This window comes from Bos indicus, chromosome 10 (assembly GCF_029378745.1).
Source record: "Bos indicus isolate NIAB-ARS_2022 breed Sahiwal x Tharparkar chromosome 10, NIAB-ARS_B.indTharparkar_mat_pri_1.0, whole genome shotgun sequence".
NCBI lineage: Eukaryota > Metazoa > Chordata > Mammalia > Artiodactyla > Bovidae > Bos > Bos indicus.
The window spans coordinates 7,121,453-7,141,065 of record NC_091769.1 but is presented as its reverse complement, the minus strand read 5'-3'; the positions used below and the strand labels follow the sequence as shown (position 1 = coordinate 7,141,065).

The 19,613-nt window shown below is 40.3% G+C and overlaps 2 protein-coding genes across 11 annotated transcripts in view; one reads left to right on the top strand and one right to left on the bottom strand.

Moving 5' to 3' along the window:
• POC5 (POC5 centriolar protein) overlaps window positions 1-18,528 on the top strand; it is a 37,058-nt gene extending 18,530 nt beyond the window's left edge. For all 10 annotated transcript variants that reach the window (XM_070796862.1, XM_070796860.1, XM_019968066.2 and 7 more), the window contains 3 exons: window positions 3,844-4,130; window positions 8,068-8,244; window positions 11,061-18,528. In XM_070796862.1, coding sequence (XP_070652963.1) covers window positions 3,844-4,130; window positions 8,068-8,244; window positions 11,061-11,204 — 608 coding nt within the window. In that variant the 3' untranslated portion in view covers window positions 11,205-18,528. The remainder of the gene's footprint in view (window positions 1-3,843; window positions 4,131-8,067; window positions 8,245-11,060) is intronic.
• The window catches only part of ANKDD1B (ankyrin repeat and death domain containing 1B), a 73,880-nt gene continuing 68,497 nt past the window's right edge, over window positions 14,231-19,613 (bottom strand). The window contains 4 exon segments of the mRNA XM_070796807.1: window positions 14,231-14,292; window positions 14,666-14,774; window positions 15,331-15,429; window positions 16,912-17,127. Of these exon segments, the coding sequence (XP_070652908.1) occupies window positions 14,231-14,292; window positions 14,666-14,774; window positions 15,331-15,429; window positions 16,912-17,127 (486 nt within the window).

Below are 19,613 nucleotides of genomic sequence, written 5' to 3'. Positions count from 1 at the left end.
TAATGTATATAAATATGTGAACATTTTTGCAGTATTTTTAAATCCTGCTTGAAAATCAGATTATTCATCAGTGACACAATTTTATTTTGTAACATCGTTAATATGATTTCAGTCCTGTGAACAACTTGTCTGTGCTTGTTATGCCCTCATTTCAAAGCACCAACAAATATTTTTTATTTCAAATGTGTGTGCTGTGGATGGTGGTGAGTTCAGGCAAGTTGTGTTCTTTCTAAAGCAGTCGTGATCTGTGGCCCCCTGGCAAGTTAGAGACTTAGGCTCAGATAGACCCTCAAGACTGAATCTTTATCTTGCTGATACCCAAATGAGTACTTGATTTCTCCAACAAGTGGGCTTTTAATTGAGTAGTAATGCTGGAAACAAATGTACCATGTCCAGTGATTGAAGAATCTGCTTTCAGTTTTAATTGTTAGCAAGTTGAATATATTAAATTGAAGAAGTTAACTATCTACTTATAAAAACATGTACTGGGTTTCACAAGTGCAGTGAGAACTTAGAATCATTAGAACTTGCTACATTCGATTACAAGAAGTCTATTTAACATAACCTACTTAAGGTTGTGAATTGACTTAGGATACAGTGTTTTACCACCTCAATATATTTACCATCTTAAATTTTTAAATTCAAATACAGCAGTGTCTCCTACGGGCAAATATGCATAGTAGGATTTCTGATGTGTATTTTGATCGTTATACAATGTGACTTATTTTGCTCCTGTTGCCTTGAAGTCTATTGTCATCTGTAGCTAATGCCAGGTTCTGGAATCTGAGAGGTTTTGCGTGGCCGTGTGCTTTGTTTATTATAACAATGGAAGAAAAAGATGGCAGGAATAGTAAGACACACATCAGCAGTACACTCTAGTATTGATGAAGCTACCAAAGGCAAAAGCTCATTGTAATCTAATGCTGGGCTTGCTCTGTGATAATTAAGTCTTGTGGCATTTTAATAACAGCTATTAAAATAGAATTTTTAAAATTCTCAAGAGAAAAGAAAATTATTCCTGGTCCCCTGAAGATAATTGTTTTTTATAATTTTTTTAATTTCTTCCAATAATTTGCTAGCCATAATCCTCAGTGCATCATATTGTATAGTGTCCTAATAAATCTTATAGTTCAGATAGAAGTTTCTCCTGCTGCTGCTGCTGAGTCGCTTCATTCGTGTCCGACTCTGGGACCCCATAGACAGCAGCCCACCAGGCTCCACCGTCCCTGGGATTCTCCAGGCAAGAACACTGGAGTGGGTTGCCATTTCCTTCTCCAATACGTGAAAGTGAAGTCGCTCAGTCGTGTCTGACTCGTAGCAACCCATGGACTGCAGCCTACCAGGCTACTCCGTCCATGGGATTTTCCAGGCAAGAGTACTGGGGTGGGGTGCCATTGCCATCTCCGAGAAGTTTCTGTGAGGTAGACAAATTGTGACAATACAAATGGCCTTTAAAAGGATACCTGCCAATTTTTAAAGTAGTTTTAGGAACAGTATAAAAATACTTTCTAGCTGAAAAATGTGTCCAGTTAGAATAATTACGATACTGGTTCCATACCTGATAAGTCTGCCGCCCACCTAAAAGTAGACAATCAGAGTCACTTTATGAAAAACATGTTAAAACTCAGTGTGTATGTGTGTTTTCAAAGCAAAAGCAGTCTTTTTATTTATTTTTATTTTTTTTATTTTTTTGGTTAGAAATAATATTTATTATTCCCTCCCGCCATGTACAGATTACTTTTCAGAAACATGAACATATTATCCATGTCTTCATCAATAACAGTTTGTAGAAAATAAACTTAATTCATATCTTGTCAACAATATAGTTCTATCATTTTTTTGAAACAATAGCCATTTTATTTTTCCATGTTAGTTCAAGAATAGCTTCAAGTTTTACATTTCAGATCAAACCAAGACAATCTTTGTTTCTAGGTAATTGCCTGACAGAGCCCCCCACCACCCCCTAAAAAATTCTATACCCTAAGTGATAAACTCTTCTTGTACATTCAGCAAACTTTATATTGGAAAAGAAAAAGAATAATTGAGATAGGTACTTACTCTCGTGCACAGTAATAAATCTAGCTGAGCTTCTACTCCTTGCTTTGCAATGATGTTTACATAAAATAAATCGTATCTTATCAAGTTACAATGGTAATTTCTTGAAATGTGTTTATGGAAGCTATACACTTAATCCACTGAAATTTCCTTCTGATTTTTGAATCTGCAATTAAACCATCGCCATAAGGAAAAGCTTCATCCCAAGAAGCTTTTCTCTCTAAAGGCTTGAATCGTCTCTCAGATCATGTAAAGAGATACGTTAAAAGCACAAGAAAAAAATGTTTAGCTTGCTGACATAATGCCCTTAAGTTTGCTGACATAATGCCCATGTCTTAACTTTTTATATTGAATTAGTCTCTCCAAATTATTTCAAAGGACCTAGGCATTATAATCCTCATTAAACTTTGTTAATGAAGTAACTGTTGCTCAATTTTATATAAAGATATTCTCAAGACAAGAACTTACATAGTAGCCCAAATTTCTAGATGGAAAGAGGACAACATAGAAAACCATTTAAACATAGGGTTACACAATGCCCTCTATTCAAATATTCTGAAACATCTCAGTGACTGAATATTGAAATCCTCACCTGATGTTTGATATCAGGTATATATGGATTTCCCTGGTGTCTCAGATGGTAAAGAATAAGATCTGGGTTCATTTCCTGAGTCAGGAAGATCCCCTGGAGAAGAGAATGGCTACCCACTCCAGTATCCTTGCCTAGAGAATCCATGCACTGAGGAGCCTGGCAGCCTACAGTTCATGGGGTCACAAAGAGTCAGATTTGACTGAGCGACTAAGCACGCGTGCATATACAGTCTCAAATGGAAATTTTAACCAAATCCTCATACTGAGAGGGAAAAATCTAGAATAGGACCCTTCATCCTAGCTTCTGGAAGCTGACATTTTATATTTCTTTGATCTAAGACTAAGTTTCAGTTCTGAGAAAAGGTTACTATATATGTGTCACTAAATCAGTTGTGTACAAATATGCTCTTAATTCATGACATATAATCTACCTGCAAGAATTCATTTCTTCTACAGTATCAAAAGTAAAGATTTTAGTGTTACAAACTGATCTATTACTGTTTGCTGAAAAAATCAAGAATTAAAAATACATTGGTTTTTAAACCACAAGTTGTGAGTGACAGTGATGTGTCAGTGTTGGTTAATCGACTATAACAAATGTATCACTGTGTGCATAATATCCATTGTAGGGGAGGTTGTGGGTATGTGGGAACAGGGAGTATATGGGAACTCCATACTTTCATTCAGTTTAGTTGTGAGCCTAAAATGTCTCTAAAAAGTTTATTTAAAAAAAAATTCATTGGTCTTGTTAGAATAGCAGTGATAGATGGTAAATGAAGAGGGTAGGGTGATTATCAGAAAATTATTCTAAAGATCTAAATACCAGGCCATTTATCAGGGTAGTTGTATGAAATAATGGAAAGAACATAAATCCTTAGGCACAGTGTGACCGTATTATTGTAGTGGTTGTAAGGTCCCAGGTGAGTACCTAATTTTTTTTTTTCTTTTCACATAAAAGCAAATCACTCATTAACTGTCATGTGTCAAAGTGGTCTGAAGTCTTTAATGGTTAATGCTGACATTAACCAGTCAACACTGACATAGTGTATTCACTGAACCCTACTGACATATCCAGTGATAACACATTTCTGTATTTCTGTGGGACCAAATTTTAGCTAGGACGGATTTTCCTTGTTGGGAAGAGAAAAGTAATCTTAACTTGGAAACGTGTTAATGGAATTAATGTGTGGTTTCTAGGAACAGATTTCACAACCAATAAAAGGGAAGAGTATGGGCCTGGTGTTCAAGGGAAAGAGCCTCCTTCTGCTCATTTGGATGCTTCAGCCGCTCCGGTGCCCTCAGCGGGCGCAGCGCCGCCGTCCCCACCAGCAGCGGCCCTCGGAGCCACCTGCGCGGCTGCCTTTCCCTCGGCGGCTTCCGTCACCTCTGCCGGCGCCACTTCCTCTTCCTCAGCCCACGTCTCGGTCTCTGCCCCCCATGGCGCTGGGCTGATAGCTACAGCTTCTGCTGCACAGGAGGAAATGGTCAGTACAGTAATGTAGGTGCTTGTGCTGGGAAAAGGGTTCCAAACTAATTTGTATAGTGGATATTTTGAACTCAGAACCTATTTTGCCATGGAGAAAAAAAAATCTAGATGGTCTTTAGGCCAATCCACAGAAAATATTTAATATACAAATTAACTAAAACATTAATTTATAGTGAAAATAATACCTGACAATTCTATTACAGGAGTGATAATTAAAAATGAAGAACGTTTTAAAGGAAAGAAAGTTTCAAGGGTCTAGGAGGCTAATGGCTCTTCTGTACATTTTCTGTTCAACTGTCTGTGTTAGTCACTCAGTTGTGTTCGACTCTGTGATTCCCATGGACTGTAGCCCACCAGACTCCTATGTCCATGGGATTCTCCAGGCAAGAATACTGGAGTGGGTAGCCATGCCCTCCTCCAGGGAATCTTCCGGAACCAGGGATCAAACGTGGGTCTCCCACGTTGCAGGGAGATTTTTTACTGCCTGAGCTACCAGGGAGGCCTTCCCTCTTCATGGATGGCAGATACTAATGCTACTCTGTAGTGACTCCATCTTAATTTGATTAGGTTTTAAGTTTTCATTTATAATTGGAATGAAGATAGCAATTGTTTTTCCTAAAGTCACTAGCTGCTAATAGAGGGGTCCATAGAGGGGGAGGAGAAGGCAATGGCACCCCACTCCAGTGCTCTTGCCTGGAAAATCCCATGGACAGAGGAGCCTGGTGGGCTGCAGTCCATGGGGTCGCTACGAGTCAGACACGACTGAGCGACTTCACTTTCACTTTTCACTTTCATGCATTGGAGAAGGAAATAGCAACCCACTCCAGTATTCTTGCCTAGAGAATCCCAGGGACGGGGGAGCCTGGTGGGCTGCCGTCTCTGGGGTCGCACAGAGTCGGACACGACTGAAGCGACTTAGCAGCATAGAGGGGGAAGAGTACTGAAGGAGGATGGAGTACTTGTGGGAGAATTTACCTGAAGTTCAATTAATCAAACTATTTATCTGCATATCATGGTTCTGACTTCCTGGCCTCCTGTTGTGAAACCTGTATTCTTCAGTGTCTCTCAAAGGGCATAAGGATACTGGCCAAGTTTATCAAATTCAACTCTGCAGGGCTTTTTAAAAATAACCATATGCCCTTCTTCCCTACTCTGGCTTGGATCTGGCACAAAGCCTTCTATAAAGGCACTGGGATGATTCTTATTTGCTTGTCTCCCTCTCCTCCCTGACCCTAACCACTTACATGAAAGGAAGAAAGATGGCCGAGTAGGTTTTAGGTTTTAAAAGAGTTAGATTGGAGATGTGCTCTCATAGTGCTCGGCAGCTCTCTGTAGCTAAGGGAACATATTGAGTCAACTGGACGATTAGTCATCTGAAGTATTCCTGCTGACTTGAATTTCTGCCTTTGGAAAGCTACTAACTTTAGGGGGAAATTTTTTAAATCTATTTTTGCAAATCTCAACGTATTTTTGCTCCTCATTCAAAGAGGCTTAAAAAAAATATGACTTAAAAGAAATTTGAATGTGTCGGGGAGTTTTGATTTAGAAAGATACTACAGTTCTACTGGCATGTGTTCAGCTGTGTTTATTTCTCATGATTACACATTTTGAAGTGAGATCCTATACTAATGATCTCATTTAAATAAACATGGTGGTTTGTCATTCATATGCATATCCAGATAACACAGAGAGCTAGATTTTTCAAAATTCCCTTCTAAAATATGACTACACGTACATTTGTACATCTGGGTTTGTATCTGAATCTGAATGTGTGTAGGAAGAACCCAATGAATGAGTCTGTTTACCACCCTTTTTTATTACTTTTTGAAACAGTTTGGTTACCTGAGACAATTTTGAAGTCTTTGAAACCTAAAAAACACAATATTAGATAGGCCTTTTTCTTCCCCCATCCCTCCAACTACATTCTCCTTTAGAACAGTCACACATTCCATTTCATTGACGTAAGTACAGCCTTTAGAGAGAAAGGAGAATGACAAACTAATCTGTAGGTATCATGCTAGTTTTCTTCCTTTTCTATTTAATTAAATACTCAGTTCAGTCGCTCAGTCATGTCCGACTCTGAGACCCCATGGACTGCAGCACACCAGGCCTCCCTGTCCATCACCAACTCCTGGAGCTTACTCAAACTCATGTCCATCAAGTCAGTGATGCCATCCAACCATCTCATCCTCTAAATTAAATACTCAGATTTACCTCAAATATGTCTTCTTGCTTTTGGAAAGAACCATAATGACAAAAGCAGAAACAAATACATTACTTGGATTACTTACCTTACATGAAACCATTGTTGCTGGACACAGGAAAAGAAGAGAGATTTGTGATTCAGGACCGGCTGTCTTTCTCTTCATTTGAATCACAGAAACTTCCTTTCCTTCCAAAACGTTTTCTAGTCTTCCTCAATATTTCCAGGACCTGAAGGAGGTGTGTATAGAAAGTAAACTGCAGAGTATCAGGAGACAAATAACCGAAGAAGGGAGGTATACTGTTCTAGTGAAAGAACGTTTTCATCTGTAAAATTATTTCATTTCTGCAGACATCATCAGTGTGTTAAAATATCATAATTTCATGATGAAAATAATTTTCAAAAAATATATGTGCTCGCTTTGACAGCACGTGTACTGAACGTGTGCTGTTTAGCAAATGTACTATTGTAGTTCACAAAGTGGAACAGTAGATGGCACTTGACTTTTTATAACTCCAGTTGAAATAATTGGAAGAGTTGGAATTAGATTTTTAAGCTGTTCAGTAAGGTTTCTCTTCACTCTTCATCTGAACGGAAAGTGAAAGGCTAGCATTAGTCAGCTGGGGCTGCTCTCCCTGTTTCATAAATGAGGAAGCTGAGGGCTAGGGAGAATAACTTGCCAGTGGACACAGTTACTAATGCAGTTTGAATTCAGAGTTTGAAAATCTGGCTTCAGAGCCCTGTACTCTTGAGCAATAATCTGCATTGTTTCCATGTCAGATACTAAATACAAATATTAGAGTTGTCTAAATATGCCATTTCCCTTTTTTCTTACTCCTTTTAATTTTTGCCCAGCTGGAGTATTGTCCAACTGTAAGCAACAAAAGCTGTAAAACCTGGCATTACCTTTTGATATGATCATCCCATTTTTTTGCAATACACTGCAAATAGCTCTCAAAGGAAAAGGAAGGTCCAGTGGTTAGGATTCCGTGCTTTCACTGCTGAGGGACTGGGTTCCATCGTTGGTCGGGTAACTAAGATCCCACAAGCCACATAGTGCGATCCCCCGCCCCCCACCAAAAAAGAAAAACCTATTCGTGAAGAAAAATTATATTAACAATGCCATAAGGAAAAGGGGAAGACAGAAAAGCATATGTGTACTGGTAATTTATCCATAAGGGTCGTTCATTAAACAGATTAGTGGTTCTGAAGAATAGGGATTGTTTGGGAAGGGAGATGGATATGACTCTAAAGAAAGGACAGTGTGAGGGAGAGCCTTGTGGTGATGGAACAGCTGTGTATCTTGATTGCAGTGATAGTTACGGAAGTCCACATGTGATAAAGTGGCATCCGTGCCAGGGCCGACTTGCCGGCTTTGCTGCTCTAAGTATGCAGTAATTGTCTAAGGTGCAGTCGTTGGAGGAGGCTGGGTGCTGCACACGTGGGGCCTCTCGTGCACTCTTTGCCGCTTCCCATGAATCTGTAGCTGTTTCAAAATAAAGCTTTAGAAGTTCCTAAAATCCTATAAAATAGCTGGAATACCAAGGTTAAAGGGGTATTTGAAATGGTTGGTTTTATGTTATGTTTTTTGTCTTGTTTAAAAAATTTTCCCCATGTTAGAGTTGGTTGAATATACAATTATTTTAAGCGCCTGTGTATTTTCAAGTTACAGAAGCAAAAGTACCGTAGATTTTGCCATAGATTTTCTGCCAACCAGGTATTTCTTTTATAGTATGGGCCCAGGGTGGTGACATCAGCGCAACAGAAAGCTGGGAGAACAATCACGGCCCGGATCACAGGGAGGTGTGATTTTGCTTCAAAAAACAGAATCAGTAGCAGTTTGGCTATAATGGGAGTTTCTCCTCCCATGAGCTCCGTTGTTGTGGAAAAACATCATCCGGTCACAGTGGTGAGTCTGCTTTTGATAACTTTTGGTCACAAAACCTTTTTCCTGAGAGATGATAGACTAATAAGCACTTAAATGCCATGTTGAGGAGAAGATCAAAATCCATGATAACTGGTACTTGTTGTGCCTTTACGACCACAGTCTTTATATACTTAAATGGTCACATCTGCTTTATATGTGTACCTTTCCTATTTTAAGAGATGAATTTCAGAGACTTGTTTCTTGTCAGTTGTGTGCTGTGTGTGTGTCACTCGGTCGTGTCCGACTCTTTGCGGTCCCGTGGACTGTAGCCCCCCAGATTCCTCTGTCCATGCGATTCTCCAGGCAAGAATACTGGGGTGGGTTGCCATTCCTTCTCCAGGGGATCTTCCTGACCCAGGAATCGAACCCAGGTCTCCGGTGTTGTGGGCAGATGGTTTACCATCTGAGCCACTAGGGAATGAGGGTAGGGGCTCATCCGGGATAGTATAAAAATTATCAAATACAAAAAGTAATCCAGTGTGTTGATGGCCAAAAGGGCAAAATACATAAATGATTTCTCAATAATTTTTTTAAAAAGACAAAAACTGTTTACTCATTAATTGCTATCCATATAGCATATTTTTTACCCTAAGAAAAACTTATCTACTTTTATGGTGTTTAATTTTTGCTCCTTTTTTTTTTTTTTTTTTTTTGGAAGTCTGCTTCCTACTTTTTCAAATACAATTGTCAACATATTTCTAACTTGGGGGAAAAATCAGGTTGCAATAAATTCATGGGATATAAAGAAAAGTACATGGAATTTAAGCAAAAATAAATGAGAAAACCTGAGTTAATGCCTTAGTTTAGCTAATTACTTCCTTTGTGATCATATACAAATCAAAAAATATTAGAGCCTCCATTTTTTTGATGTGTAAAACAGGAGCAATAAGAGTACTTAGCTCCTAGAGTTAACTGTCAGGATGCAGGATTAAATGAGGTACTGTGAAAATTAAATGAGATGCATAAAGGCACTTTGTAAACTGTAAAGCCATAAACAAATTTAATTTAATAAAAATTACTAGAGAAGGACACATGGGATATCTCCTGTTATTTGTTACAATCATACATGAATCAACAATTATCTCAAAAAGTTTAATTTCTAAAAGTTATGAGAACACATCCCTAAAGAGAAACAAAGATTGATTTTATTATAACAGAGAATGCCCTCTATATAAACTTGCAGTCTTAAAAACATTCCTGTCTACTTAATACGTCAAAAAGATGCAAGGAATGATTGTAAATGCTTTTTTTTGTGGATACTAGATTGTTGCTAGATGATTAAGTCAAAAGAAGCTGGATTGATTGTTTAAATTTAGCCTCAGGTGAAGTCCGACAGTGAGGCTGCAGACTGAGATGGAAGTACCGAGTCCAGACTGAACACGTGGAGGGTGGAGAATCATCTTAGCCTCTGTAGGTTGGACAGACTTTGAAAGTCCTTAGATGAGTTCTCTACGTATTTTTGAAAATGTGAGCTTAGTTATCAAAGATGAGAGGAAATGAACTCATTTCTGTTTTGATCAGCACATAGGATATTTATATAGAAATGGGGGAGAGAGACTGTCCATTTGTAAGATAAGATGTAAAGAGAGCACATGTGTTTATTTTTAATTCCGACAAACTGTGGTTTTGTACTGATTGGAGTGATACTTTACAGAAAAAGAACCAAGAAACTATAAAGACTTAAAACCCCTGTTTGATATTTATCTAACTGCCTTTTGTTTATTTAGTATGTCCAATGACTCTTCAGTAATTGGCCATGAATTAAATAGCCATACACTGCTTCCATTATTACCTGCTTTGGATTGTGTAACAGGCACAGTGGCAGTCCTCTGTACTATTTTTCATTTTATTCCAGGATCCCAAGAACTAGAACTATTAGAAACAGTTACTTACTAATAAACCATTCTCCAGATTTCTGACACTGGAGCTCCGTCTGCTGGATAATTGCTTACCCCTAAGGCTACTTGGAGAGAAGGCAATGGCACCCCACTCTAGTACTCTTGCCTGGAAAATCCCATGGATGGAGGAGCCTGGTGGGCTGCAGTCCATGGGGTCGCGAAGAGTCAGACACAACTGAGCAACTTTACTTTCACTTTTCACTTTTATGCACTGGAGAAGGAAATGGCAACCCGCTCCAGTGTTCTTGCCTGGAGAATCCCAGGGATGGTGGGGCCTGATGGGCTGCCATCTAATGGGGTCGCACAGAGTTGGACACGACTGAAGCGACGCAGCAGCAGCAGCAGCAAGGCTACTTGGTTCTGTGCTATGTTTTGTAGACACAATGCCAGTGGTACCATGGTCTGTTTCTGCAGTTCTCTTGCCTATTATCCCTAAGGAGAAATAGCTCTTTTTTTATGGTCAGATCAGGTGGTTAGCAACTAAAATTTCATACCATTTGCAAAAATCTCTTCCATTTGTAGCAGTTATCCAGTTATTTATGTACAAAGAAACATTTATATAAAATACTTCAAGAAAGGAGCTTATTTTTTATTTCTTTAAAGAGGAACTCTAATTAAATGGAATCTGACATGAGGATCTTTGTTTCAAGAGGTTTTGTCCATTTCCTAAGCAAAAGCTGTATCATAGAGCTTTTGAAATGCACAGTGAATGTTTTGATATGATATGTATAATTTTATGTCAAGTATTTTAAAGATGACTTTTCTAAATGGAAGACCCTAATAGGAATCTACATGTACTAATGTTTGTTGGGTTAAACTGTAGATAATGAAATAATATTGAAATAATATTTATTATGTATAATTTTATAGAATTGTTTAAAGTATATTTTTGCTTTTCAGCAAACCATTCCTCAAGCTACTGCAGCAAAATATCCGCGGACCATTCATCCTGAAGGTAGTACCTCAGCTTCCAGGTCTCTTGGAACCAGATCAACTCACACCCAGTCTCTCACAAGCATTCAGTCCATAAAAGTGGTTGACTAAAATGAATATGTTCATGTAGAGGACTTTTAATTCTGGCTTTACCAAGAATTAGAAGTCTTTAGTTTTTAAAATTTCATATTCTTAGAACATTATGGATATATCATGTTCATTTTTTCAAAGTTACAAGAGACTTTTTCAAGCTGTACCATCCTTTGTAACTATATGTAGAATTATTTTAATGTTATTTTTTATTTAAGCAATTAAGTAAAATGTTTTTTTTAATTAAAAAAGAAACTGGACTTAATTTTTTTAATAGGGTCAATGTGTCACTGATTATATCAAAGTGCATAAATCCTGTTTTTGTAAAAGGCTAAATCATTTCCAGTGTTACCAAGTAAACTTTGAAAGAGAACTTGATTTTAAAAAATTATTTATACTAATAGAGACTAAGGTATTATTTGAAAATTTAAAAGATAAAAGCCAAGAATAATAATACCACAGAGTTTTTTTGTGACTTTAGTATATTAGTCCTCATTTTTCTAGGATTCTAACAATTAAAAATAGGGGAAATAGCAATACCTATGAGTAAAATTTTTAATGTTAAAAGAGGAAAAACATTTTACTAGCACAAAAACAGAGTCACCGAAACATCAAAAAGCGGTTTCCTAGTAGAAGGATTCTATTTCTCATGTTCTTTCTCACCTTGTTGAAACTCTGTACCTTTGAACCCTTTTTTGCTCTGAACATGCAGACATTGTCCTGTGGTGGTATAGCCCTGGACAATTCGGCGAGACTTGTCCTTCCAGGCCTGGCAGAGACTTGTCCATGGCTGGACTAAAGGAAGAAGCCATCTGGACAAACAGATTTAGGAGAACAGAGACCAGGCTTCTGATGGTTTTACTGCTGGCTGACTGGGCTGTCTTGAGCCAGATACTTAATGGCAGGATCCTCACCTCTGAAGTAATGAGATCTACCTACCCCACCTCTTTCCCAAAGTTCTTAGGCTTACATAAAAATGAGCAGATTCCAAAGAACTTGTGTAGAGCCTAGGTTTCTGTATCTTTCATAGAAGTGGGTGGTTTCAGCCTCTTTCTGTCTGAACATGACCTAGCCCTGTGCTCTAATTTTACCACTGGAAATACAGTTTTTCTTACTGCCTCGTGTAGTAATAGGACTAGAGAATAAATGTGAGGTCAGTAAATATCCCATTTTCTAAAGGACACACCAAGGCTTTTTTGAACTATAAAAGCATCTGGCTGTGTCTTAAAGAGTGTTCACCAGGGAAACCCAGGAGAGTATTAGAGCCTTCTCACGCAATAGCATACGATCCTCCCTATACTTGCTGTGGGTTCTGGCTGACGACAGCCAGCTTCTGCTGTGGCAGGCGGCTCTTGGTCTCCAATGAGCACAAACCCACAGCACCTCCTCTCCCGCCGCCTGCACCACAGGCCTGTTCCTCCCAGACCTTCCCTGCCCACCAGAGAGTCGAGACATCTGAAGTCTCTGCTCACCTGCAGCGTGGAGTCAGCACCCCACTGGGGCAAACATCCGTTCTTAACTTTCCAAACCCTGTATAAATTGTCCATCCTTGAGGTCAAACAGTCAGTTGTACTTGATACCAGGTGTTAGCCAGTTAGATAAATCACGCTGGTCTCAGCTCTCCCTCCTTCCCCATCTCACTTCCTTTTTCCTTCACTCCTGCTTCCCGGATTTCACTCCTGAGAAAAGCAGTTGCTCATTACTTTGGTCTTGGGCTCTGCTTTTTAAGGAACTTACATGACAGCTAGGGATGGTCTTCAGTATCAGAGCCGCAACCACATAGACAGACTAACGTCAATATTAAGAATACTGTAATTAAGAATATTATAAACATCTTTTAAAGCTTTAAACTCTAGAAATTGTATATTGTCTGCAGCACCAAGTAATTAGTATTAGCCCAATTCAACTGAAATTCAACAGTTAAAACACTTAAACAGTAAAAATATGTATTCATCTTTGTTTATGATTGCATAAAGAGGTGACCCAGATTTTGAAGCATGGTCCTTGGAAACCGTGGTCTCAGGCGGCAACAATGCTCTAAACTTTTTAGCATCATGTGAACATCATACCTGTTTAAAACCTGTTTTAAAAGTTAAATGTACCATTTACAATCAGCATGAGATGAAATATAGAACTATAAATTCATGATATAATAACTGGAATTGCTCACGATTTTATTTCTGGCCTTACAGACTTAGAGTCAGAATTTGATAATGGAGAGCCTTAAGTTATAATGAATAGGTACACATAAGCTGATAGAAATCAATACTTGATTTCATATTTCAGAACTGTCTCAGATTACAGAAATAATGCATGGTCAATATGAAAAAAAATGGAAAGTACTAAATCACCTGTAACTACATCACCAAGAGATTAAAAAACATTGGTGTATATACCTCTGGTTTTAAGTAAAATATTATATTACATATAGGTGTTATTTAAAGGCAACAGCTACAAAATTTCCAAAGCAAGTTTCTCTTGTGGACTAGAAATCAACAGTTCATTTCAGTACTATAGATACGAGGTTAGGCATTTCACAGGCATGGCACTCTCCATCATCACTCAGCTTTACAGAAGAGACAGCCTTTTCCCCCAGCCTATGGAGAAGGAAATGAAAGATCTGAGAACTTGAATATTAGACCAAAGGCTCACAGCTAATAAATTGCAAAACCATGTCTGTCTGTTCTAAAACCCTTGGTTTTTTTCATATACCATAATGTTCCCACCATCATAATTTTTAAAACATGATATACAAAATCGTAGATTATTCTATCACTAGATAAGCTATCAGGTATTGCATCAAATGACAGAAATGGGAAAATCGTATACAACTTGCTTTAAGCAAAACCAAAATTTTTTTGACTTCAGTGGTTGGAAAGTATAATAATACCATTTCATCATCTGTTAGAGAATCCTGTCACTGCCATCTTCATAGTTGAAAGGAAAATGAATACTTCTGCTGAAGAACTTGATGACATTTAAAGAACTGAATTTAAGAGGATTGAATACTGAATGGAAAATCATTTTAGTTTCATTTCTTTAGGCATTTATGAAACTGCACATTTCTTGGGCCTTGAGTCAGCTTCACTTTTAAATTGACGAATCTTTTCTGGAAAAAATCAGATAGCATGATTAATAGCTGACCTTTATTAAGCACTTGCTACAAGTCAGGCACTATCACTCAATCCCACAACGGCCCTTTGACACAGACGCTTTTCTAGTTAACAGTTGAGAACACTGGTGGAGTGAGTTCTCTAGAGAACTTGCTCAAAATCACACAGCCCATTATCTGTCGGAGTTGAGCTATAAGCTCACACAGTCTCACCTAGAGTGCATGCCCTCACCCACTGCAGTGGGCCGCCTCTGAGGGCTCTTGCGGACACTCTTTCAAAGAAACCAAATTCAAAGCATAGGGAACAACCCGGAGCTAGGAGGATAAGACCATGGAAGGTAGACATCATCCATGCACTATTCCTTTGTACCTGCCACTGCTTGAAACAATACTGGATTCGTAACCTGATGTGCTTTTATGTTCTCAGTTTCAGGTAAAACTACACCAGCGAAAATAATGGCAGATGTCCCTATATTCTGCTTAAATGATTATTACATGAATTATAAATAACACCTCTAACATGCTGATAAGGTTTCAAACCATCTTCCCTGACAGTACGGTCCCTGGTAGAGTGCTTTTTAGCTGTTAATCCCAGCTGGCAAAATAATAGCCCATGAGCTCTCTTTTCTCAACGCAGAGAGAACTTCTTCAAACACGCGAACCTGTAGAGGTCCCAAGAGGAAGAGGCATTCTGAGTAAGACCATTCGTAGCTGTGGGGCACTGTCCTGTAACTGCATGAGACGGTTCAGCTCTCTTGCCCACCTCCCATCCCACACCCACCGTGCCCCTCACAAAAGTTCTACACTTTTCAAATGCTCAGCTGGGGAATGGCACTGAACCGTCAGGCTGACAGTGGGACCAGAGTGACTAAGTCACCAAAGGAGAAGCTGCGTGTTCAGACACCTAGCTGGCACTGCCGTGGCTCAGGGGAGCACATCTGCCAACTGTCCTCGACCATTTTAAGGGAGCAGCGGTTTCCACCTGTTTGTTGAAAAGTCTAACTCATCAGCTGGTTCTGGAAAGTCTGTGCGCACCAGCTCCTTGTCTAGGTGTTTGACCGGCGTGGCCTGTGTCGCCAGGGCCCCATGCAGCCAAATAAGCAGAGCCCTGTGGCCGTGTTTGCAGAAGCTCTCCTTTCCAGAGCCAAGCACAAAGGGCAGATGCTGACGCCTCCTTCCTGGGAACTCAGTTCTAACTCAGTTTCCACATGGCTGTGGTTGCAAGTTCATTCCCCCTCTGGCAGCTGTGAGATAGGAAGCCCAGTGCATGAAAGCCCTTCCTTCACTGGTTCTTCTAGGGGGCACCAGAGTTTGGAGTTCTTGTCACACACCTACTGTGCTTAACACGGATCAAAGCTGAGGAGAAGGGAGGGAAAATCTTAAAGCAACGTGGAGCTTTTTCTTCAGCGTTCAGATGGCCCTGGGATAGGCTGGCGCTTCTGGTTCAGCCAGTCTGGAGTGAGGATCCGCAGGTCAGTAAGCTCCCAGGTCCTGCTGCTGCAGCACATTAACCACAACCTGAGCAGCCAGCATGCACCCACCTGCCAGGCCAGCTTCCAGAAAGCTCCTCGGATGGAATCTGCAGCTCCTGGCCAGGCAGGACTCCACTGGGCATGTCTCAGTAGACTTTATACCCCTAAGAGGTGTGGGGGAAGTGCTGGGTGTAGAGATGAGAAGCCATGGGCACTTCTGCCTATAGGTCACAGTTACAAACCCCTGCCAGATGCTGAGGAATGGGGGGCCCGAGCTCTGGGGAGGAAGTCGACTGTTAGACGGACAGGCATTTCAGGGGGAGCAAACTGTACCCATAAAGAATGTACCCCTAGGTGAATCCGGTGCCCGTCCTTATCCTGCTGCCTCCAGACTAATTTTTCTTAAATACCATAATCAACATGTCATTCCTTTGCTCAAACGCCCACCGATTCCTGGGCTTCCCTAATAGCTTAGTAAAGAATCCACCTGCAGTGCAGGAGGTCGAGGTTCAATTTCTGGGTCAGGAAGTTCTCCTGGAGAAAGAAATGGCAACCCACTCCAGTATGCTTGCCTGGGAAATCCCACGGACAGAGGCTACAGTCCATGGGGTCACAAGAGTCAGACATGACTGAACAACTAAGCCACCACCACCACTTCCTTCATGCCAGCTACAGTGTAACTGGATTGTGACTGTTACCATTGATACTGTCATGCCAACCTGATTATCAACTCCATCAAACACGCACCGCAACTGACAGAGCTGACGTATGGATCCCCTCACAGCACTAGACGCATTCTAGGCACCCTGTCATGTGTAAATGCAATACACCAAAACCTTTATCCTGACAGCAAGTACTCCGAAGGCATAATGCATTTCCAAATCAATTTTTTAGGTCGAGAGAAATTTCCAGAAGGCAATTCCATTTTTCTGAAGACTTTGCAGAACACTATATGACTAATTAGCAACAAGGAGAAATCTTAACAATACTAAAGAAATCTTTTTAGAAACTGTAATCAATATTCAACATTTTCAATGCATTATCTTCCTTTTTTTTCACATGAAAATGTATCCTTAGAATTAGCAATAAAAGTGCCATAATGTACTTGTATGTGGTGTAAGTGAACTGACTGCCTCTTGCCCACATGGCCTGGGCCATGCTGACCTGACCACTGCTCCTCGATGGCTCTAATCTGGGCGTCCGTAAAGTTCTGCAAACGGGCAGCCTCTGCCGCTCGTTGGCCTTCAGCTGACGTAACCAGGTGCCAGAGCAGACTGCGAATGTGCCTGGTCTCCGGGTTGTGAGCCTGCTTGATCTGGTAGAGCTGGTTGATGTATCCCTTCATGTTCTCGCTCTGCTCCTAGATTAAAAGGAACCATATCAGATGATTTCAGATGTTTTCTGCTGATTGCCTCATTTCAGAGTATATATGAATGTATTTTTTTCAGATGGAATCTATAAGGTGGTAACCAAGACTATGCTTTCAACATTAACTGGATTGATGTTTTTTGTCATCCAACATAGAGACAAATGTCTGAAACAAGCTGGGGTCTGTCTGACTCAGGAAGCGTGAGGGACTTTGCCACGCTGTGTCCCGTGCCTCTACCCCAGCCTGCTTACCACTCCTAAGGAAACAGACGGGGGTGCCTTGGCTATGGGAATGTCACCACAGCACATGCACCTTTAAATGCCTTACTTCCAGCCAGTATTGCTTTTTCTTCTCTGGGGTGTTTAATTTTCTCCTGTCAACATTTCCGTGGGGCCCAGACAGGATATATTCTTTATGAAACCCCATAGTCGATGCTTCTGTCCCTCCTGCTCTCTGATGACTGTGGGGAGAGTGAATGGGCACCCTGACTCTCAGGGCTGCAGAAGACAGGGCTCCTCCACGTTGTATGTAATACAGCTGCACAGTACATGACACAATCACGTATACAACACAACTGCACTCTATGTAGTACAATCACGTTGTGTGTAATACAACTGCACTGTACGTAATACAACCACATTGTGTGTAATACAACTGCACTCTATGTAATACAGTCACATTGTGTGTAATACAACTGCACTCTATGTAATACAATCACATTGTATGTAATACAACTGCACTGTATGTAATACAGTCACGTGTGTAATACAACTGCACGGTATGTAATACAATCACATTGTATGTAATACAATCACATTGTATGTAATACAACTGCACGGTATGTAATACAATCACGTGTGTAATACAGCTGCACGGTATGTAATACAATCACATGTGTAATACAACTGCACTCTATGTAATACAATCACGTGTGTAATACAACTGCACGGTATGTAATACAATCACATTGTGTGTAATACAACTGCACTCTATGTAATACAATCATGTGTGTAATACAACATGTATTACAGCACTGCAGCCAGGCTGTCCAACAGTACCATGCCTGGATTGAGTCTTGTTTTCTGACTTGTCAAAGTTCCTTTTGTCCCTTTTAAGAATACACACACACACAAGAAGATTCCACCAGAGTCCTACAGAATCCAACCAGAACAACTGGAGGAAATCACAAAGTGGAAGCAGAGGTCATGATTCCCTACGACTGCACCTGCCGTGCATGTGCCATCAGGGCTCCAGACAAGCCTCCCTCCGGAGGGAGGGAATACGGGACTCCCAGGACACACAGCCCACCAAGAGGCCTCCTTCCCTCTTTTACGTATAGTGACCTCTATTTTTGTCTTTCTTTTTAATAAAAGTGAATCTTAGTGAAAGATATTCTGAACAGCAATCTGGAAGTCAATGCTGGGGCAGGAAGTGGACTAAAGGGGTGCGGGAACCTGGTTTTCGAAACCTATGAGAAGAAAGTGGGGGGGCTTGTGCCCCAGCCTCCAGCATGGACCAGGCTGCACCCTCACAGCATCAGTAAACTCCTCTGGAAGGTCCACAAAAACTCCCGGGAAACTTGACCTAGGGGCACAGCAAGACCTTTTTCTAGCATCTGGACGCTAGCATCTGAACAGACGCTGAGATAAGAATGGGAGGAATGACTGTGCCATAATTGTTTAAGGTTTTAGAATGCAGGGTCTTTTTCACCCCAGCCTTTCTCTACCTAAAAGAGGTAAGGGTGGGGGTGGCGGACTCCAACAAACAGGAGTGGGGGCTGCCCTGTTCCTTTTCTTGTCATCCCATCTCCTGAAAATGGGAAATCGAAGATGAAAACCCCAAACACCACCAGTGAAAGAGAAGGCTACAAAACGCCTCTGCTCTCAACTCTGCACTACAGCACTTTCATTTCTCTGGAAGCATGCCTGCTGTGTGCATTCCAGGACTGGGCTGTCCTTCAGGCTTCCACAGAAAGGGCCAGGGATTTGGAAAGCCCAGGTCTTTTTCAACAGGCAGTAAAAGCATTAATAGCTCATCCATAAAGCACTGCACTATTTGCGGGAATAACATAAGCCATAACTGGTGGAAATTAAAATAGCATAAGCCAGATGTTAGGAAGCTCCCATTTGAACCATTGAATTTAATGATGATGATTAGGTGGTTAGGTAGATGAGTAAATGGATATGAGACAGAGAGGAAATTTCAATGGTTTCTCTAATTTTCTCATTAGGAACCATTTTATATTAGGTCAGGATATAAACTTAATAACAAAAAGAGTTTAAAATAATAAAATAACAATAAATAACTTTGGTTTAAAAAATGTTAAGGATATATATTAAAAAAAAAATAAGTCTTCCTCCAACTCCAGACTTCAGGATCCCAGTTGTCACCAGGGGTTAACAACTCTTAGCATTTTCTGTGGGTCTACATCACCAGCTATAGGCGTGCATTATTTATGATTTTCAAAGTTCATCTAA